The sequence below is a fragment of the Rattus norvegicus genome, chromosome 15 (genome assembly GCF_036323735.1).
Source record: "Rattus norvegicus strain BN/NHsdMcwi chromosome 15, GRCr8, whole genome shotgun sequence".
NCBI classification, from domain to species: Eukaryota; Metazoa; Chordata; class Mammalia; order Rodentia; family Muridae; genus Rattus; species Rattus norvegicus.
In genome coordinates this window covers 35,187,885-35,211,307 of record NC_086033.1, presented here as the reverse complement: position 1 = coordinate 35,211,307, position 23,423 = coordinate 35,187,885, and the positions used below count along the sequence as shown (strand labels likewise).

The following is a 23,423-nucleotide window of genomic DNA, read 5'->3' as shown; positions in this document are numbered from 1 at the left end:
TGAGTTCATGGCTCTATACAGTGTTGACACCTCAGAGTTCACCTCATCTCACTGTACATAGTCCTTTACTTTAAGTTTTCTTCCCTGAGACAAATTTATGAAAGTCCTTTTCTTAGTGTCTTTTCATCTTGTCTTATGTTGGAAGTCAGAAACAGAAAGTTTATTTGATAGAATATTAAACAAATTTAATTCTGTATGTCTAAATGATCACTGTCTAATACATACCTAGTTTTTCTTTCTTCTTCTTTTGCACTTGGTCCTTCCTCCTTCCCTCCCTCGCGTGCGCGCGTCCATGTGTGTGTGTGTGTGTGTGTGTGTGTGTGTGTGTGTGTGTAACAGTGTAACATTTATTTCAAGCGGGCTATGAACTGCTGATCCTATAGCCTCTCTGGCTAGAATTACACCCAGTTTATACAGAGCTGGGAATCAAATCCAGGGCCTCCAGTCCAGGGCCTCCTACACAGTAGGCAAACATTCTACCAACTGAGCTGCATCCCTAGTTCCCCAAATGTCTTCCTCTCTGTGTTGGCATGCTTAAAAATAAACTACATCTCTCTTCATTAATTAACCTCATCCAAACTGATGAGAAATTTAATCCACTGAAAATCACCAACCCCTTCTCCTTTCTCCTTTCCATTGAGACAAATGCAGTGGTTATAGCTATGTGCCACCATGCTCACTCAGAAAATAATCTTTGTTATTGTCTGAGTTGAATTTTCTTTTTATGTCAACTATTTTCCATTTTGACATTATATTAAGATGAATTTAATATCTATCTCCCCATATTGTCAGGCCCAAGATATCCCCAAAGCATCTTTCTCTGACATGCTGCTACAGCGATGTTAAATGAATAAAAAATATAAAACATTAACAAATTCTATACCTTTTTTTTAGATCGAGGTCTGGGCTGCTCCTCATATTCTTCCCCAAAAACTGGTGGTAATAAAAACTCATTTTCCATATCAAGTTCCTCTGCAGCTGACAAATTAGAAAATATCTTACTTCAAATATAACAGTACAAGATTCTGCTACATAAACACGGCCAATAAAGAGTCCCGTGACATGAAGGATCATCCAGACATGGGGTAAGTCTCAGCGAGGCGAGGCACAGGGAGACTCATACTTAACATGGTGTTGAGTTTTGCTAAACTATTTGATAAACTAAAAACCAAATGTAGCAAGTATCAATCAGTACAGAAGCATCACAGAACTGTATGATACTAGAAAAAGGAAAACAACTATAAAACTAGTTAGAAGATCTAAAAGTGCCAATCTTGTTCAATCTCTTGTCTTTTTCGTAGAATGCTTTACACTTCATTCAGTAGGAATTTATAAATTAGGGGAAAATGAGAACAGGAACACATTTGTCTGTCTGTGGCCTGGAACCTACTTTACAGAGTCTACACTTCACAACCCTCCTACCTTAGCAACAGGACTGCAGGAATGTACTATCACAAGGCTTTCAAACACTTGTCTTTTTTGAGACGGACCCTTATTAATTAAATCAGACTGACCTCACAACCTGACAGTAGCTGCCCTTAACTTAAGTTCTGCCCCCGTCTCCCAGGGCTGGGACTGTAGAGCATGCCAAGCTATCCGGACGGACGAGACGGAAGACGTCTACACTTCATCTGCACTAACCAGCAGCGAAAGGGAGCGTGTCGCTCTCTTTTTTTATTTTAAAGATTTACTTTATGTATGAGACGGAAGACGTCTACACTTCATCTGCACTAACCAGCAGCGAAAGGGAGCGTGTCGCTCTCTTTTTTTATTTTAAAGATTTACTTTATGTATGAGTGCACTGCCACTGTCCTCAGACACACCAGAAGAGGGCATCAGATCTGATTACAGATGGTTGTGAGCCACCATGTGGTTGCTGGGATTTGAACTCAGGACCTCTGGAAGAGCAGTCAGTGCTCTTAACCACTGAGCCATCTCTCCAGCCCTGAGCATACATCTGTTAAAGAAGTAAATGTATTTCTTTTCCTTTAAATATGAATTTAACTTTCAAGAACATTAAGAAAAATGCTACCAAGCTATACATTTGACACGTACCTATAATCCCAGCATGAGAGGCTGGGAGAAGGCATGCTTTGAGTTGGGGGCCAGTCTGAATTATATAGCAAAACCCTATCATGATTCCTACCTCTACGCTAATACTATCAATACCTCTGAATTGAAAAAATACAAGTATTGTATTCTTCTCTAGTTTCTAAAGTTCCTGCAATTAATTCAGTTTTATTTGGAGAAATAAAAAAGAAAAGGAGGAAGAATGTAGCTAAGTGGAAAAGTACATGCAGCATCCTCCACTACAAAGGACACACGGAAAAAAGAAACAATTATGAGGATAAGAGGTAATTTTACTAACACTGTTGATCAATTACCTTAAATACAACCATATAACTTGATTTAATAATGATAAAGTAGTATTTAAGTACCTCTGGGGAAATCTATTTCAATATCCAAATCTGGTTCATATGGTACATCGGGCATGTTGGATTGTATATCTGAGTCAGAGTTCTTTGTAAGATCTGAGCCAATTATGTCTGTCTCAATAATTACACCTGTAACCAAGCAATAATATCATTAGAAATCAAATTAAAAAAAAAAAACTTAATAGTATCTGTACTTAAGCTCCCAAAGGAAAAAGTAGAAAAGTTAATATAAAACAACTCCCGTGTGTGTGTGTGTGTGTGTGTGTGTGTGTGTGTGTGTGTGTGTGTGTGTGTGTGTGTGTGTGGTGGGGGTGGGGAGGACACATACATTACTTGCCAGTGTGATGTAAGTGCTTCCAGACAGGAATGCATGTGGAGACCAGAGGCTGACCAGAGTCCTGTGTTTTTCTTTGTTTGATGGATCCATCTTCCCTTCCTAATCTGTCAATTCACACTAGGGTTAGACACAAGCCACTGTGCCTGATCTTTTAAATAGGTTCGGAGGATCCAAATTCAGGTTCTCATCTCATTCTTATATGGCAGGCACTTTACTGAGTGGGCCATTTCCCCATGTCAATATTCATAAAACAATTCTTTATCAGAAATAAACTTATGGAAATAAACAACTATGGTTTTCAAACAGTATTTTTGAATTTTGACCAAGTTTACACATACTTAGTATATGCTTGTTAATAGCTACCATATGTTTCGATGAACTGTTTAACTGTTTTGCCGTAGTTATAAATGCATTCTATCTAATATATACTAGAATGACAATAGGTCTCCAGACAGAAATTAAGACAAACGTATATAATTAGGAAACAAAGGCGTTCACAAACCCACCTAACTCTTCTCTGAAGGATTCAGACATGGCTTCCCATTCTTTTTCCCATGAGGTATGTAGTGTCATATACTGGACACACCTAGAACTCACGTTCCAACACCTGAGCGCAGGGACTAAGTGGGTGTCTGTATTTTATTCTTAATTAAAAATGAACACCACACTAGGTGGTGGTGGCACATGCCTCTAACCCCAGCACTTGGGAAGTAGAGACAAAGGGATCTCTATGAGATCCAGGCCAGCCTAGTCTACAGCACTAATTCCAGGACAGCCAAGATTAGACAAAGAAACCCTGTCTCAAAAAACAAACAAACAAACAAACAACAACAAAAATCATACCACTAAGTACAATCCACTTCATTTGACAACCTCTGAGAATACTGCAAAACAACTTCTACACTTTTCTTCTGGTATAAAAGCAATTAGACAGTTCAGGACTAAAAATGGATTCTAAATATTACCAGAAGACTACGGATAGGAAGGAATAAATGTTCAAAAGGACAGAGTTGCCCAACAAAACACTCATATTAAATCACACCACTATGTAGCAGTGTCCTAAAAGAAAGTAGGAAAAATTCTGGTTTAGATAAATATAATATAAATATAATAAAGCAAATTATATTTGATTAGTATAAAAAATAAAATATTACTAGAAATAACGATCACAAAATAAAATCTTAGAAACCTAAGAAAAATAACTGAACTGAATTCAAATCCTATTACTATTAAAACAAAACAAAATAAAAAAATAGGGAGTGAGTGAATTAGAAGCAATGGCTGCTCTTGCAAAGGACCAAAGTTCAGTTCCCAGCCCTTACATGGTGGCTCATAATCTATAACTCCATTTTCAAAGGATATAATGCTCTATCTTCTGAACTCCACAAGTGCCAGGCATACACACATGCAACTCTCAAACACATAAAGAAATCTTACCAAAACAAACAAACAAACAAACCCACCCAACTTTTGTTTCTAAGAAAAGGTAATCTTATCTACTTCAGAAGATGACACTGAAGACTTCTTGAGGCCAAGAGTTTATTGCCTCGGACACATTCTAAGTCTCCATCTCAAAATAAAACAAAATATTCCACTAGAGATCAAGCTTAGCATTAGAGCAAACCTGGTTCAAGTTGGAGTGTGTATTCCTCTTTATTAAAAAATTGTGTTGTTTTATGTGTACAGGTATTGTACATGTATGTATATCTGTGCACCACTTGCATGTCTTATGCCTGTGAAGGCCAGAAGAGGGCAGGGGAATCTCTGGAACTGGAATTAAAGAAAGATATGTGGGTGCTGGGAACCAGATCCAGGTCTTCTGCAAGAGTAACTAGTACTCTTAACCACTGAGGCAAAGTGTGTTATTTCTTAATATAAAATATTTCTGCTATAATCCTTTTTCCTGCTACAGGATATGCCTTTAAGTATTGTAAAGATGACAATACATAGACCCCGTCCCCCAAACCTCTTGCTGACAAACTGAATAGTGTAGCTTACTGTTGATATTAGATGCCTCTGTTTTCCCCTCCTCTTCAGTCATCATATCCGTCATTGTAAGCAATTCTGTATCAAGAGGATCTGAAGACACTTTGCTTTTGAGGTCCTCAACTGAGGCAGGAATCTTCTCACTGTTCTCCAATGGAGCAGGCAAAAACACAGGAACGGGCACCTAACCAAAGCATTGTTAATATTAGGCAAACTAAACAATACAAGCTAGTTTCTGAAATTAGATGCATGACCTACTACTATATAAATACATTATTGAAGAAAGTCTTTAGCAAGACTAAATATCAAAACTAAGAAGCCTACCATGACAAGAAAATCCCAGAATACAAATACTTTAAAAATAAAATTAAGAGAAAAGAAGTCAAGCTCAAACATAGTATTTTAAATATTACATGTGATTTGTGATTAAGTGAATATTTCAAGAACCTATAGTCTATGTTTCGGTTCTAAACTTTACAGCTTCAAAAAACTTCCCTCTGAAAATAAACTCAAATATAAAATACAGTATTGACACAGCAGATACAGCCATCTGCTCAACTTAACACTCCTGAGATGACCAGGCAAACAAATATTAAAAGAATCAAATGATAGCAAGAAGCTGACAAAATCTAACCATGGAAGAAAAGGACAGATGGCTTCTACTGGGTATAAATGTCAACAGCTGCTGGTGCTGTTTTAAAAGGCTGTGGAACCATTAGAAGGTAGAACCTCTTAGGAAGTTCTAAACCATGAACCAAAATAAAAATTCTCCTTCCATTAAGTCAACCTTGACACAGTCACCGTGACTAGTACAGCTCTGCCAGCATCACTGAGCTAGTGACTACAAACTAGTCTCCCAAAGGCCTGCAAAGCTTAGCCTGAGGGCAGGGTCTACGTACAGGGACAGGGACTGTGGTAGGAACAGGAATACTCTGGCTGTACATGTGCATAGGCACAGGGACATACACAGGCACAGGAATAGGCACTGGGACATACTCTGTCTTCCAATTTTCATCTGAAAAACAAGACATGGGGAAAAGAACAATGGGTGGTTTTAAGAAATCATTAAACATGTCATAAAGGCTAGCCTTAACCTGGCAATCCTCCTGCCTCAGTCTCAACATCCTGAGAATATAGGTATGAGCCACCATAATAACTCTCTTGGTTTTTAAACTTGTTTGTGACCAAGCTGGCCTTAACTTAATAGATGGCCCTGCTTCTGCCTTCCTAGGTGAGCAATTAAAAGCATACAGCCACCAACCATGACTTTTTGTTTCTTTGGTTAACTGATTTCATCAAACAATATTAACATTAATATTAACAATATTAACTGGCAACTTAAGAACAAAAGAAAATAACTTTGTCCTAATTTAAAAGAATTTTCTAGTTTCTATAAGATTTGATAAACTTCAAAAGCTTTCTACAACACCTATTCTAACTTAGAATACTACTTAACACTTATTTAAAAAATGAAAATATATCCTTTAAAAGTACACATCTATATCCAGCACACTGTCCTGACAATTCCCTCAGGCTACTTACTTAAATATTAAATGCAGCAAACATGGAGCTGCACAACAGTCCATTCCTGTAACCCCAGTACTCAACAGCATTAAATTCAAGGGAAACCTGAGCTATACCGCAAGGCAGAATCCCAAAAGAAAAAGTCAGAAGGAAATGAAGAACAGAAATAGTTAATGTTACAAATGTGAAATAAGTACCTAAATTATTTAATATCTTTCTGAACAGGAGGAAACAAAACTATCATTGTTATAGACCACAAAGAAACCATTTTCTCAACAGGAAACACGCAACTGTAGCTATCAGTGCAGGAAAAGTTTTATAGGATTATGTGGTTTTTAACAAGTTATACTCTAGACCTTTAATCACTGACTAACAGATCACAAGTAATTTGATTAATATGCTTTATTCTCAAGGAAATATAAAAAAAGAGTCACACAGATGAAAAGGACATGATGCCCTATCACGCCGATCCTGTAGCGTTTCACTCTAGAAAAGCACTCACTGGGGTTGGGGATTTAGCTCAGTGGTAGAGCACTTGCCTAGCAAGCGCAAGGCCCTGGGTTCCGTCCCCAGCTCCGAAAAAAAAGAAAAAAAAAAGTGGAAAAAAAAAAAAGCACTCACTTTAAAGCAGTAAGGTCTAAGTAGGAGGAGGTGTAACCCAAACGTCCCCGTTACCTGTCTGACAAGACTTGGTCTGCATGTGAGGCTTACAGTAAGTTGCTTTTGTCATTGTTAAAGGTTTGCAAAGAATCGCTTTGTTCTTCATCTCTTTGTTTGGTGTAGGAGAAGGGGGTGGTGCTGAGCCCTACAGAGAAGCAAAGAGAAACATTTTATTTTTGTAATTTTTACATCTTCCTGGTACTGATCATGTTTTCTGCCCTCTATCTCTGTCTTTCTTTTCTTTCTTGAGACAGAGTCTTATGTAGTTCTGACTGGTCTGGAACCCAAGCTGTCCTCAAACTCATGGAGGTTTACATGTGTCTGCTTCCAGAGTGCTGAACTGAAGGTATGTGCCACCATGCCCGAGTCATTGCTGTTTTCTAACTCCTAAGTGGACTTCCACAGAAAGCAGGAAAGTAGAACCAAATACTATTACTCCTAGATTACCAGTCAAAATCTAGAGGGTCAATGTGGGTCTAAACACTGGTTAGCAGCAGAAATTCATTCTACAAAATAATGTCACCTTCAAGAGATACTATAAAGTCCTAAAAATACACAAAAAGGGCAGCATTTGAGGTTTAATTATAAACACTGTATTACTCTGGTAGAGATTGAGATCTATGTTGTACAGTGGTTGATTTTATCTTTCAACCCTGATGAAATTGATGAAACAAAGGGAGAGGTTAGTTGAACTAGGGCTTGTGACTTGGCAGCACTAGTTTTCCCTCCCAAGCCAAGGCTCTTGGCCTTGTATGTTATGCAAAGCACAAGCACATGTGGTGCTTAACTCTGATGCCGTGTTTTAAGCACAAGGTCGTATTTCTCTATAACACTGGCAGTCTTTTCAAGACATCCATCCTGCTGTACCGTCTCCTTCCACGTCACCAAAGCCTTGCCTACTCATTCACTGCACAACATAAACTACACGGATTCCAAATTTTTTATGTATCTTTATTTCATGTATTTGAGTATTTGCCTCTGTGCATGCCTGTTGCCTGAGGAAGTCAGAAGTGGGAATCGGATTCCCTGAAACTCGAGTCATGGGCAGGTGTGCGCTACCATGGGAGTGCTAAAGACCAAACCCAGGTCCTCTCCAATAGCAGTCAGTGCTTCTAACTGCTGAGCTGTTTTCCAGTTACCAGAATTTAGAGCCTTCAAATTTTGTAGTCTAACAAACATTTCTCCATTAATTAGCTAATAGAAATTTGTTTGATGTTCCCAGGCTGAGGTAATGTAATAATAATGGGCAGTTGTGCACTGTGGGAGTTTCTTTGTAAATACTAAAACTTGCAGCTTCCTCACACCTTCAAAGTTTTAAGAATGCTGACAGTTTTAAAAAAATATTTATGTCCTGGAATACCCTAGGCAAGAGCACTTCTACTAGGCTATATCATGTAACCTTATTTAAGGCAACAAAATTTTTGAGTTGGGTCTCAGTTTCCTTAAGGTTTGAACTTAACTCTGTAGACCACTTAGCTCTTGACATTTTGATCCTCCTGCCTCCAACTCCTGAGTGTCTGAGACTACAAGTCTCACCACATCAGGCCTTAATTTTCAACTTGATTAGACTGTGTCGGAGAGAAGTATTCTGATTTTGTTTCCAGAAATGATTAGAACCTAAGGATTCTGGCCTGGTAAACACATTAATTCTTCAGCTCTGAAGGCCAGATTCTCTCCCTTCTGGCATAATCCAGCTGTAGGACTCCAGAATATTTTAGACATCCCTATGCCTTTTCATCCCATCTCCCACAGAATGACACACAGACAGTTCATAGATTCAGAGCACTGTCAATACCAGTTTGTAAATTTGTTCTGAGCATTGACATAAAGGCAAGGCTGCAGAAATTGATTAATTTAAAGCTAGATACTGGAAAACTATTAGTAAGTTTACCAGTGCCCTTGAGAGCTCCAGACACTCACGTAAGCTCTAGAAAGCTGTTCTTCATTCTCCTGCAAAACACTGCCAGATCCTTCCAGTATCTATATAACTTACTTCCTTTAAGTTCAACTTTTTCAACATATCTAATGTGCAAACTGCTGGCACCAGCCGAGGTTTAACACTCTGCTAATTCTGATTATTGTTCTGTAAGCAGAAAGCTACACAATACACTTTTTGTAAATAGGGCATAAGATTCTGACCTAAAAATAAATTAGTACAATTTTTAAAAACTGTCAGCTTAACAGCTTGGAAATTCTGATAATACTAAGTACTACTTTACAGTTTATGATAATTGTGGCTATGGCTTTTTTTTTACTCTAATCCATAGTTTTATATTGTGTATGTGATTATCTCTAACATCATATCTCAAATGAAATTCTATTAATAAATATTGTAAGGGTATATCTCAGAAGTAGAACCTATCTTAGCTTATTTCAAAAACCAGCTAAACTCCTTTGTTGACTATGGATACAGAGATAAAAGTTTACAATGCAAAAAAAAGAGACACAGTTCTTAATAGTTCACGATGACATCCTCCCAAGGGTATAAAGAATGTATGTTTGTAGGTTATTGTCATTTCTACTTTTATTTAGAACTACCTCCACCTAAATAATTTTCTAAATCACAATTTCTAAGTTGGAGCCTAACTATCAGAGTTCTGAAAACCTGCTAGGTGAGCTCTGTTGGAACTACAGATCTTTCTTGATTTGTTTAACCACATGTTAAACAAATAAGCTGGTTCATGGGCTTTTTCTAATGCCAATGAACAATTCCTGAAGCACAGACCTTTTGAACAAAGGTGCCTCCAAAAGAGGCAACATACTAAAGGCAGACAGTGCCTCACTGTCCTTCATGGTGTGGTCAAGCACTGCTTTTGCTCTCTAGTAATCATTACAGGTAATTAAGGATTTGTGCATTGTACCACAAGAAAGAAAAAGGCTAAACAGAAACAGGATTAGAGAACAAATATGTCCATATTTTTGGGTTTAAAAGACTCATAGACCTAGCCATCCATCCACTAAGGGACCTTAATATCACTACTACTTCTTTACTTTTCTAATTTTTATTAGATGTATTTCTTTACTTACATTTCAAATGTTACTCCCCTTCCCGGCTTCCTGTCCATAGCCCCCGTCCCCTCCCTCCCCTCCCCCCCCCTCCCCTACATCACTACTTTCAACCTCACGTCCCTTGCTCTCCTCTCAAGAGACCCATGTCAGGTTGGTCTCTAGTGTGTAGCTCATGTACTTTGTCCTCTGCTGTTTGTCTTGAAAACTCTGTTTACCACTGGCTGATCCATGCCCTCCAGAGACAGAGAGGGAGCAAGCCTATCAAAGCTATTCCTGTCAATTCAATACCATCTGGGTAGAGGCTATAAAGGTTCCTTTATGTCCCTCATTATGTCTGGCAGCCTCTGCTACTAGTCAGTAAGCTGAACGTTGCCACTATTTCAACATAGCAAACTAAATAAGTAAGTAAAACCTTTCACTGTGATCGCATTAACTCAGCCTAGTTACTTTCACTTACACTATAAATCACATCACAACACTAAACTGAGAAATACTCACTGTCATTTTGGTTCGGGACGTCTGACAGCCCTGATCTAAAAAACATAAACATTTAAAAATAAGACAAATACACTTTCTTGACATTTTTATAAATCCCTGTTTATCAGTAAGTTTCACCAATTTTGAAAAAACTATTTTAAGAAACAATCCCAAATGTATAAACATGTATAAAAAATATGGAGGTAAGTGAGTAATTTTTCCCTTTGAATGCAGAGTGCTTTAGGAAAAATTCCATATTCTAAGAATTACTGTTTAAATAAAAGGCCTCAACTTCTAAAAACTTTTATTGTTCCTTCTAGGCCACAGCTAGCACATAATCTGCTCAGAAAACTTTTTGTTTGAATTTGAAGTTAGCTGTCACAGGACAGATTGTTTTTAAAACAGTTCTTTTAATTCTGTTTAATTTCTCTGTAATTTAGCTCAATGATGCCCAATACTTTTCATCAAATAGGTTTTTAAGGGGAAATAAAATAAGCAATGTATCTATAGAACATTATCATGCAGGGTACTTAGACCTAGAGGAAGTATGGGACTTCTTTCAATTATTATTGTCCATCTGTACGTAAACTGTGAGAAGACTGACCTTTTGGGGGAGAAGCTTACTAGGGCTATAAACTATCATCCTTACTCTACCAGTGAGCCATGACCCAGTCTTATAACTACCTTCAAAATCAACTGTTTACTATCAATGCTTGGGATTCTTTATTTTAAAGTGGCCACTTGACATACCATAATGTAGGTTTTCAGGTCCTTTTTGGGTTGTCATGTTGGGCTCATTTTGCTGACAGTAGAAACGTAGTAAGCAGTGTTGATCACAGAAGTGTTTCATTTCGCCACGCCACTGCACTCGCTCTTTCAGAGTGCCTTGAGATTTACAGCAGTCACACCTCGCAGCCTTAATAAAAACGGAAAAGCGCTCAGATGTTTCAACTGAGAAGATTTAACATAGCACACACAATAGCTGGCCAAAGTGATGAGTAGTACTGAAATGATGTCAAAAAAATAAAATAAAATTGTAAGTCAAACATAAAGACTAAATGTGTGGTACAACTGACAAACTCCAATCTTATAACACGAAGTAAAAAAGAAAGAATAATAGCTGGAGGACGGATCAGCACCTCTCTGGTATGTGCTATGCAATCATAAGGACTCAAGTTCTGATTCTAGCATCCATAAAACTAACAGCATCCCTTAAATACCTATAAACTCAACTGAGGGATCTCACGCCCTCTTACGGTTTTCAAATAGAAGCATGTATACACACATACATGAATAATTAAAAATAATTAATGATTATTTAACATAAGTATACTAAGTTGATAGAAATCTACTTGAAAATAATCTTGGAACTGGTAGTGCATACTTACTATTCCAATAGTCAATAGGCTAAGGAAAGAAGTTGGCGGGGTTGGGGATTTAGCTCAGTGGTAGAGCGCTTGCCTAGCAAGCGCAAGGCCCTGGGTTCGGTCCCCAGCTCCGAAAGAAAGAAAAAAAAAAAAGAAGAAGTTGGCAAGTTTGAGGCCACCATGGACTACACAGTAATGCCCTGACTCAAATAAAAATAAAACAAAAACTTAAACCAAACACAGCACGTAACATAAGATAGACTAATGCTGAAGCCCATAATCATAACCAGAAGAAGTCTCTAGCAATTGTATTGTCTTCAACGGCTCTTATTGATAAACAGACACCTTCTTTTAAAGAAAGAAAGTTCATTGAATGTACTGCAGGACAGCACACAGGGCAGCAATAGGAATGATGCCTCCAAGAAGATCAGAATAATTATGAAACAAGCTCTTAAAATAGGAACTCAGAAATGGCACTTAAAATACCTTATTTTCTGACAGTTTAATATAAAATTAAAAAAGAAGTCAATTCTCTTACAAGCACTTAGAAACTACATTTTAAAACAGGTACTATTTACTTTAAAAGTAAAATAATCTAGCAAATGACCCATTAGACGCTGGGCAAGGGCAGCATGTGCTCTTAAGCCCAACTATTTGGGAGGCAGGCACAGGTGGACCAGCCTGGTCTACAGAGTAAGTTCCAGGACAGCTCGGGCTACACAGAGATTCCTGGTCTTAGAAAAAAAAAATTATTAAATAAATAAACAAAGAAACAAAAGATATCCAATCAAAGCGAGGCATACAACCAGACCAAAACCATCTGCAATTTCACATATATACATATACATTATGACCTCTATCTTTCTGGAATTGTTAAGCCAAAATAAATTTTTCTATAAGTCATCTTGCCCATGTTATTTTATCAGGGTAATAGAAATGCAACTAATATAACATACTAACAGAAATTTTAAAAGCATAATGTTAAATATTTCAATGAAATATATTTTTGTAGTACTTAGCATCACGCAGAGCCTTTTGCCTACTAAGCACTGAGCTATACAGCTAACTCTCATTAAATTTAAATGCTAAAATTATATAAAATTATTTGAATTCTAGGTAGCCTCTCAATTCTATTATGCATACTGCAAAAAGGTCTGTGGGTTTTAAATAATTACTATATTGGTACAAAAGAAACAGCACACACACGTTTTGATATATGTGTACTAGGCAAAAACACATTTCTACCCATCAAAACAGAAAACATTTCTTTTGTTTCTTTTTGTTTTGAGCCAATGAGAAATGCCTGTTAATTCCAGAGAAATTTATGCTTTGAGATTTGATGAAATTCTTAGAAAGCGTTTTCTAAAGCCTGTTGCTGGCTGTGAAAGCACTTTTCCCTTCAAAAAGGTGCTTGACAATGGAGCACCTGGTTGGCAATAGGTTATGACAGTAACCAGCTTCATCCTTTGAAGTGTTAGTCAGATCCTTCAAACTTAATCTATGCTACAAAATTAGTAGTCATAATACCTATTTTCACATGCTTTAAAACTATACCCAGACTTATCACACACATGATATCCATATCATGAACTTTTACCACTGAGGTACTTTTCTATGTTATCAGTGAAGAAATTAGTAACTTATTCTTGGATATAATCTCATCATACAAACCCCAAATTTATATTTATTTTCTTGTCTTTAAAAAAAAAAAAGTCAACAAGAATGAGGGTGCACACCTTTAATCCCAGCAGTGAGAAAGCAGAGATGTGTGTTATCAAGGCCAGCCAGTGTTACACAATGAAACTGTCTCAAAAAAAGTGGTTAATACAATGGGCCAAAGGGTATCATTTATTGACTTATAAAAAAGTCTTTTATAATATACAAAATACAGTTGTTCCTCACCTCTGTTCCACAAAGAGATGTTTACATGTGAACCCACATACACATAGAAGCAAAGACTTACAAAATACTAGCTTAGTATTTAAAGCTATTACTGCCATTTATTGTTCAATACTGATAATGGAGTTATTAAAAATAATTTTAGAGAAATATCCATTTTATAAAGCTTCACCACTGAAGATGAATAGTCTAATGGTTGGTAATGCATAAGGAAAATTAATAATTCCACTTCAAAATATAAAAAACAAGCAGGAAAGACAAAAACCATCTTAATGAACAGCAAAAACAGGACTAGGTACAGAGTACATGAATGAAAGACAGAACTAGATAGACACTTGCTAGCCACGGCAACGGCTACCAAACACTTTAGAAGACAACCAAAGCAGCTGCTCTCCTGACCAGGTGCTGACTTGCCTTGTAGTACCACTCCTGGAACTTCTTACAGCAGTCTTCACTGCAGAAGTCTCGGACAACTCCATCCAGCTCTTTAGTGGCTCCCTTCTTACACAATTGAGAACAATAGTTGCAGGTAACACATCTTAATCCTAATCGTCTTGCAAAATCTTGTTTGTATAACAGCTTGCAGCCTGAAAAATGTTGTATTTTTTAAAAAGAACACATAAAACGACACATTTTAAACTGAGACAAATCTTAAAAGACTAGCTGATTATCAGATTCAGAGTTTGTTGAATATATTCTCATATAAAGTCCTCTTCCCTTCTGATTAAAAACCTCCATGTTTTATGTGTACACTCGGGTGCATGTGGAGACCAGAGCTTGATGCCAGTAGTCTTCCTCAATTGCCTCAACAGAGTCTCTCACTGAACCTAAAGCTTGCTAATATAGCTGGACTGGCTAGCCAGCAAGCCCCCAAAGCCTCTTGTCTCTGCTTCCCTTCCCCAGTGCTGGGGCTACAGACTGCCAGGTCCACCTTTTACATAGATGATAGGGACCAAACTCAGGTATTTATGCCTCATGTTTGAACAGCAAGCACTTTACTGACTGAACTTTTCCCCCAGGCCCTCTGAAATACTACGTCTATTATAACAACACCAACCTGTAGAAATTAGAACAGAACATTATTATACTAGAAAACCTATCATCCATCACATAGGTTCAAACAATACTTTTAAGACATTAAACCTAGTAATGCTTCAGAACTGTTTTCTATTTGAATAAAATCACAAAGATACAAGTGAGTGTGTTGCAAAATGAATGCAGACTGCTTAAAAGTTCTGACCAAATTCAGATATATTCTTTAGAAGGCATTTATTCAAGTTTTCTAGATTCTTCCTAACAGCTTATTTTCATATAGAAATTCTTCAAGAAAATAGAACTCTGACTAGAGAAAATACTTTGCTATCTACTCCTTTAATGAAATACCTCCTTATCTTCTGCATAAATGTATTTTGACATATCTAATTTCCACCTGTACTACCTCTAAAGTTAAATAAGCCTCCACATTCTTCTTGCTCATGCTACTTCATGTAAGTAGATTAATCTACTAATATCTGGGAAATCTGATCTACCCTTTAATAAAAAGCTCAAATTTTAATTCTACCATATACAATGTTTCATGAACTCAAGTGTTTAAATGTTCTGCCTTATCTGTGAATCTCTGCTTTTAGAAGCTGGGTCTCATTACAATCTAACTCAGGATGGCTTTGAACTTCCAATCCTCCTCCTTCAGATGCCCAAGTGTTAAGATTGTAGGCAACTGCCACCATACCTAACTATACATCTTTAAAAAATAAAAGTTTTGCAAATCACTATGTAACATCCTATAATTTATTACTATGAACTATATTTTGTTTAAAATTACATTTACCGATTTGCATATGTAAATATGTATGTGTCATGTCATGTCATCATGCTATAGCATACACACGGCAGTCAAGACAACTTTAAAAAGTCAGTTCTATTATATGAGTACTAGGAATCAAACAGGTCACCAGGCCTCTCATCTTTCTCCAATGAACCGTCACCAGCCTTTGAACTATATTTTAAAATATTTAATTACATCTTTAGTTTTTTGTTGTTGGGTATTTGGTTGGTTTTTGGTTTTGGTTTTTGGAGACAGTCTCTATGTGGCCCTGGCTGTCTTGGAACATACTGTGTCAATCAAGCTGTTCTGAAACTCATAGGGATCTTCATGCCTTTGCCTTCAGAGTACTGGGATTGAAAGTATATGCCACCGCACCTGGCCTTTTTCAATTTACTGAATTTGACTGATAGTAAATACTTTACCTAGAAAACTAGGTTGGGTAACAAAGGACTTAAAAAAATAAAAAATAAAAACTCATTCAGTAGTAAAAAGTAAAAATAAAAATTCATATCCTTAACACTTTTACCCACTTGAAACTCTAAGTCCTTCCCAATAAAAATTATGTTTCTAAGTACCAAATAAATATTTGAGATGCACTCTTCAATTTAATAAAATCCATTTTAGATTTATAAAAATATAATCTCTGTAAGATCACTGATGGATATATTAATAATCAATATGTTCAGACTTAAGGTGAATTATACGATTTTTGGCACAAAAATGTAGGTGATGGAGTAAATCAACTCAGTATTAATTTTCTATTGCTTTTTCAAGACAGGGTTTCTCTACATAATAGACCTAGCAGTTCTGAAACCTGCTATGTAGACCAGGTTGGCCTCAAACTCACAGAAACCTAACTGCCTCTGCCTTCTGAGTGCTGGGATTAAAGATGTGTGACATCACACCTTAGAACTGGTCATTCTTACTATAACTTTGCTCTTAGAAAATAACAGTAAAGGATGGTTCTGGGTGGGATGTAGCAATTACAACTACGTAGAAACGTTCTGCTTTGTGAATACCTTCTAACATGCATTCTGTACTATGTGAGATGTATGGAGATATCATAAACAAACATTTTCTCTCTGCCACTGACTGTTGGCATTCAGGATTATCCAACTTCCCTTTTGCCCCAAATCTGATACAGGAATTTACAGAAAAAGTAGAAGCAGGGGACAAAGAGTCCTCAATGGAAAAAGAACAGGTGTAAACAACAGATAGGCAGCTTTTCTGTAATGGTATTTATTGCTAATGACTACAGACTCACAATTGAGAATGTGAGATACTGAAGGCTTCCCTATGATTTCTAACTCCACCCTAACAAAACAAAACTGTCAAGACAGGAAGTCACTGAAGAGAGGCCTTAAAAACTGTGATAGGAAGGGGGCTCACGGGGGGGGGGGGGGGGGGGGTAAGGAGCAACACATCTTTAATCTCAGCACTTGGGTTAGGAAGAGGCAGATAAAGCTCTGAGTTCAAGGCCAGCCTGGTCTACACAATAGAACTACACAGAGAAACCCTGTCTGAAAAAACAAACAAAAAAAGTAATAGGAATATAGCTCCTCACAGTTGATGGCTTCTAATGGAGGTTGGAAAGAGCTGTTTTCTTTAAGTGGGGGGGGGGGGGGGTATATCTATATATACACACACATATACATACACACATATATATATGTCTGTGTGTATGTCTATGTATATATATGTCTATAGATAGATAGATAGATAGATAGATATTTGAGAAGAAAATAGAACAGATACATTATTGATTCCCAACAAAAGACAGAAGATAAAAGTCAAATTAAGAGCAAAAATGTGACAGTTGTAAACACTAGCAACAAAGAACACCTAAAACCCAATCCTGTTTCTAACTCTGGAGAAATAAATTCAGAGCTCAAATTCATGTCTATAACCTGATTCTTGTATAAGGCCAGTGCAACTCTAAGTGAGGAGAAAGGGCACTTGTGAACCCAATGTGTCTCAGACATCACAGACCACAATGGATCCACTGTGTTTATTCCTGCATGTAAGCCCTCCCACCTCTTCCTCAACCACACTTACTAAAACGCTTTGGGTCTGAGAAATTTGGGGGCTTTTTGTGGGGTATTTGTTCTGAACAGTTGCATGGACTTTAGTGACTTCCTTAAACTGAAAATCCAAAACCTGAAACTTCTGGAGTATCATGGGTTTCAGATTTTGGGGTCAGTGATGATCAATCTATATACTAAAAAAACTCTACAGCTGCAAGCCGGTAGGGGAAATGGGCTAATGCAAAGCATTCTTCCTGTTCTTGAAAATCAACTTTCAGGGCACAAGTACAATTCTAGCAGTAACACGGTACGACAATGCTTTCTTTCACTGTATCCCCATATTTCTAGAGATGAAACCTTTAGGCCCAGAAGTCTAAAAATACATGTACAACAACAACAAAAAAAGATTCAGTAGAAAACTAAACTAAGTTTTGTTAAACTATATTAAAATTGTGTACCTATTCTGGACGTTTGTAATTATATATTCCTTAAATAATTTAGCAAAAAACATTATATATATATATATATATATATTAGAGGAACAATGCTGTATACACACTTGCCTTCACTACAGAAAGGTCTCTTAACGCCAGAGAAATTTACTGTTTCATGCAGAGTCTTCTCCTCTTGGCAGTATTCGCAATATGTAACTATGCAATGCAACTTCTTATAGTCATCTGAGCAAGTTCTGCTGCAGAACTGATGCACTTTGTTCTAAATGCACAACGGGAACCTTGGTAAGTATGAGAGCCATCTCAAGACCAAGCTTAAGAAATAAACAAGCCACTTTTACAGAAAGTTAAATCATTAATCTACTAAATGTAATGATCCTTGGAGTTACATTTGCTAAAGGCCACAGACACCTAAGTTAACCAACTGTGCATTATTAACTACCTTTAGGTACCAAGTGACTGAGAGAACAATCACTAACATAAAGTATCAGCCTGGATATGCTAATGAATTGAAGAGACACAAAATAATGAAAAATACAATGTAATCTACAAAATACAACATTTTTACACATTCAAACACATTCCTGTCATATTTTAATAAAAACATTGATTATTAAAGTTTTCAATTTGGTGCTCTTCTTATATGATACTAATGCAAAAACATGAGATTGAGTTAGTTACATGAAAGGTTATTAATTATTATTTCTTCTGGCTTCAAGCCACAATTGTCAGGCCTACTTTTTCAAGAGTGATCCAGGAGTTAAGAACTAAAACTTCTTTTCTCCCAAAATTATAGCAGATATAGATTAAGTCTAAATAATCAACGTAATACATAAAGATATCTAAAGACTAAAATAAGGAAAATGAAAGTCTAGAAGACAACTCGAGTAGTTAAAGCAATCATGAGTGGAAAACCGCCCCATTATGAATACATAAAACTCAGAAGAGAAGGATAACAGGGAGGGAGCTCAAAACTAAAGTACTTGCTAAGCATGCTCAAGGTCCTGGGTTCCATAAGCTGCACACACGCACACATATGCACACACATGCACAAATTAAGAGGAAAAAAATCATAACCGCTAATTATGGGATCCTAAGCCCACAGTCTCCTGAGAGAAATGCTCACTCAGTAGGGCAGTATCTCTTCATGGCATCTAACAATAGAGTTCTGTGTTCAAGTAGAGGCAACACTACAGTACTACAAAATATGGAAAGTGGGGAAACTGCCATTTTCATTTAAAACTTTATCAGATTTCAGCTTATCATGGAATCTTCATTTCCTGTATGATACTATTTTGTATGTTTGCCCATAGATCTCTTTTTTTACTCCCTGGCAATTCCTTTAATCTCATGTTGGGTATTCAATATTACTTCTGCTATTTAAAACTCATGATGAGATACCATCAAGAGTCTCAAAAGCATGAATGGTTTAACTACTGTAGAGACAGCACCAAGCAAAATAAAATAATAATAAAAGTAAAGAATTTCACAGGCTTTAAAACAATAAACCACCAAATTTCCAAAATACTTTAGATACCACTCTTGACCTAAGCATTACATTTTAAGTTAATGTGAACAACCATAGAAAAGAGTTTGATTTTAGTTTTGTATCTTATATAACTTTTTAACTATATATTCCATGCTTTACCCTCCAACCACCCAATCCACCCCCCCCCCCCAAAAAAGAAAGTTGAAGGATGACCAAAAGTAAACACTGCTGACTACATCCATGGGCAGCCTGGATCATCTACCGATCCGTTACTGTCCTCTTAAAGAGACAAACTCACATGGAAACAGCAAAAGGAAGAACATGACATGAATCAGTGCACTGGAAAAGGTTAGGAGCTAAGGAAAAAATGAACACCATTCACAGCCTCTACTCCCTTATCAAAGTGTAAGATAGTGAACACCAGCACAGTATCTGCCTTACAAATCCTACTTGTACAAATAGTGAGCAACAGCGTATTCACAGTTCACAGACGCCGATGGTGACCAGGCGAGAACAGCGGTGGTCGCAGCGACTTCGGGGGTGTGAACTGACTTTTACACTCTACTACAAACATACAGTTGCACATGTGACTTCAATAAATTGCTTCCATGAAATCTATCCTATTGGTTTCATTTCCACGAAGTAAACATACCAATGACACAAAATACAAAGCTTATGATTATCCACTGAAAAAAGAAGTTTCCAAACAGAAATGCCACTTATGTTCTTAGATTCTTGTCTTAGCATTAGATAACACAATAAGGAATCAAGACTTACCTCCCATTCCAAGATTTCTGGTTTTGAACAAAAGGAATTTTTACAGTAGTTGCATTTCAACTGAATATCACTAGGTGCTACAAACTGGCCATTTGGAGATGACTGCATGCTTAGAGCCTAAAATAGAGAACAAAATACACTTAGTCTGACATGTACTTTAGAACTTCTATCTGTAAGAACTATCGAATGTCTACTACATGCAGAAAGCAAGTTTCTATGCTAATTATTTCTTTAGTACATGAAACAACAATTCTTAATTTTGCCTTTAAAATATACTGTGTCAAAGGACCGAATGCAGCTCAGTGGTAAGATGCTTGTTCAGCAAGCACGAACGAGGTCCTAGCTTTAATCTCCAGTAGTTTAAAAACAACAACAACAAAAAAGCCCCACTGTTAGCTTTAGAAATGAAATGTTTACCAAGAGATTATCTAAACATGAAAAGGAAAAACTACAGCTTAATTATTTCAGCTGAAGAAAATGGAAAAAGTAAAGTTAGTTTCACGAGTTCTAAAATGTAAATAAACTCAGAGAATAGGGATAAGGAGAGAGGGAGGAAGGGGAAAGTCAAGAAAGAAGATAGAAACACGCACTGACCTCTCTAAGGTTCAAATATTAAACTACAAATAACTCACATCACTCCTATAACTCTCACTACAAGTTATTATCAAGAAAAACATCATGTATTACTTTGTAAAAGGGAATCAATTCTTCAGAGCTAGGTGGGTTAGGAGTAAAAACTGGTATCATACCAGAAATAATTCGCAGAATAAGACAGAATTCGCAGTATAAGCACATAGAAATGATTCGCAGAATAAGACAGAATATTTAAGCACACGTGGACTTAAAATGCTTTTCTGTTTTGGGTTTGTGTTTGTTTTCTGAGTCTTCATTTATGAGAGGGTCTCCATACAGTCTCTGATGTCCTGGAACTAGCTATATGGAGCAGAGATCCGCCTGCCCTACAGATGCTAGGATTTAAAGGCAAACACCACCACAAAGGAAAGAACTTTTCTCCCCAACTCCCTTTCCTTTCTTTTCTTCTCCTTTCTTTTCTTTTCTGTGTAGCCATAGCTGACCTGGAAATCACTCTATAGACAACACTGGCCTCAAACTCAAAAGATCCACTGCCTCTGCCCCCTGGGTATGGAGACTAAAAGTATAAGCCACCACCACGCAAAGCTATTTCTTTTTATTCTTAATTTGTATTTGTCTTTCTTTTGAACTATATTACATATCACATATACATGTGACTCATAACCTTGTGCCTTTATAAAGTAGCTAATAAAATTATTCAACAAACACTGGAGGGAGAAACAATCATTTTTAAATATCACACAGTATGATTAAAGTTTGTTTAAAAAAAACATTAACTATCAGGTGACTAAAATGTCACATGCCTTTTAGGCCATCTGACACACCTTCATCTACTCAAGTCCAAGAGGACTTTGAGTCACAAAACTGCAAGAGCCATGTTGGATTTTTTAACTTCTAAAACTGTGAACTTACAGCAACTTTTGCTTATGAGCTATCTTGTAATAGTAGCTTCAAAAGATAAAGAAGACTATTATCTTTCTACATATTCATTTTTATGCATGCTGGTGTTTTGAATGCATGCATGTAAGGGTGCCAGATGCCCTGGAAATGGAGTTTCAGACACCTGTGAGCTGCCATGTGAGTGCTAGGAATTGAACCCAGGTCTTCTGGAAGAGCAGTCTGTGTTCTTAACTGCTGATCGATCTCTCCAGTCCTATTATGTTGCTTTTAAAAGGAAACTATCTAATAGATATAAAGTTATATATATCTAACAGATATAAAGTTCAAGTTATACAGCTTGAGAGATAAAAATACTACCTATTTGTCAGCTTAGTCTTATTTATACATAAATGAGACTACATAAAATTGGTAACACACATTCATTCTCTCTCTCTCTCTCTCTCTCTCTCTCTCTCTCTCTCTCACACACACACACACACACACACACACACACACACACACACACACACACACCCCTAAATGTGCTATGCTATTCAAAATTGTTACTTAAAAATATTTAATGTAGCCAGGCACAGTGGTGCACACCTTTGATCACAGCACTCAGGAGGAAGAGGCAGGCTTTCACTATGAGCACAAGGCCAGCCTGGTATACAGTGTGAGTCCAGGACAGCCAGGACTCTGTTACACAGAAAAACCCTACCTCAAAAAACCAGAAAAAAAGAAAAATTTAATGTACATGTACAGTCTCATCACACCAGAGCCAACATGAGTTTCAAGTAAATGGTGAAAGTAGCTAGGCTGGTCAAAGTGACTCAAACCTGCAATCCCAGCACTTCAAGTGTGAAACAGGGATATGTACTTCCAGTTCTAGACTAGCCTAACTTACAGTGTTAAACATTTGAATAAAACAAAACCTTAACTAACTTGATCATCCACCTTTAATGAGGATATAACTCAAGAAAACAACAATCATTCATCTGAGTTTAAAACCTCAATTTAACTGTTGTAGTAACCACTGTAGCATATTTAAGACTATAGTTTCAGTTTAAATAAATTGACATAGAGCACAGTACCTGGAATAAAGTAGAACTGTTGGATGAATTAACTCATCAAGCATGACTTTATGCACTGGTTTGAACCTTTGGGCAATACCCTGAAATTTTCACATACAATAGGTAAACCTACTAGTACTACCTAACGAATGCTTGAGTCCCTCTATACTATTCCCTCCGAGCGATCAACCAAACTAAGTCTCAACACTACCTTTAACAGTATCCTCTGAGATTATCCATACTCCAACTCTGAAGAACTATGACAGTTCCAAAATATTTACCACATCAATACTGTCTCCGTGAAATGGGTCACACACTAACTTGAGATCTACTCTCAGAAGCCTAATTCCCTTTTGACAAGGTTCATTTCTAATTTGAAAAGCATATATTCTTAATACTTTCAGGCTGAAGACACTTTCACTCATTTATCATAGAGCACAGCTACTCAAACTAACAAGAAAAGCACCAAATTAACCCATACTAAAATTCATTTTCCCCCTTCAAGATCTGTATCATAGTAATAATTTAAAAATCAATCAAATCTGTACAAAAGTACAGCCAGCCTTCTGTGATTCAGGCTATAATCTCAAACCTCCCATTAGGCACTTAACAAATT

At 36.9% G+C, this 23,423-nt stretch overlaps 1 protein-coding gene across 7 annotated transcripts in view; it reads right to left on the bottom strand.

Annotated features, from left to right (window-relative positions):
* Zmym2 (zinc finger MYM-type containing 2) overlaps positions 1-23,423 on the bottom strand; it is a 73,173-nt gene that overhangs the window by 13,221 nt on the left and 36,529 nt on the right. For 6 of the 7 annotated variants that reach the window (XM_063274265.1, XM_063274263.1, NM_001399496.1 and 3 more), the window contains 10 exons: positions 20,262-20,378; positions 18,107-18,257; positions 14,109-14,281; positions 11,179-11,344; positions 10,450-10,484; positions 6,958-7,087; positions 5,658-5,773; positions 4,771-4,942; positions 2,439-2,564; positions 884-978 (listed from right to left, as the gene is read on the bottom strand). In XM_063274265.1, the coding sequence (XP_063130335.1) occupies positions 884-978; positions 2,439-2,564; positions 4,771-4,942; positions 5,658-5,773; positions 6,958-7,087; positions 10,450-10,484; positions 11,179-11,344; positions 14,109-14,281; positions 18,107-18,257; positions 20,262-20,378 (1,281 nt within the window). The remainder of the gene's footprint in view (positions 1-883; positions 979-2,438; positions 2,565-4,770; positions 4,943-5,657; positions 5,774-6,957; positions 7,088-10,449; positions 10,485-11,178; positions 11,345-14,108; positions 14,282-18,106; positions 18,258-20,261; positions 20,379-23,423) is intronic. The other variant, XM_039093866.2, reaches the window with a different exon arrangement.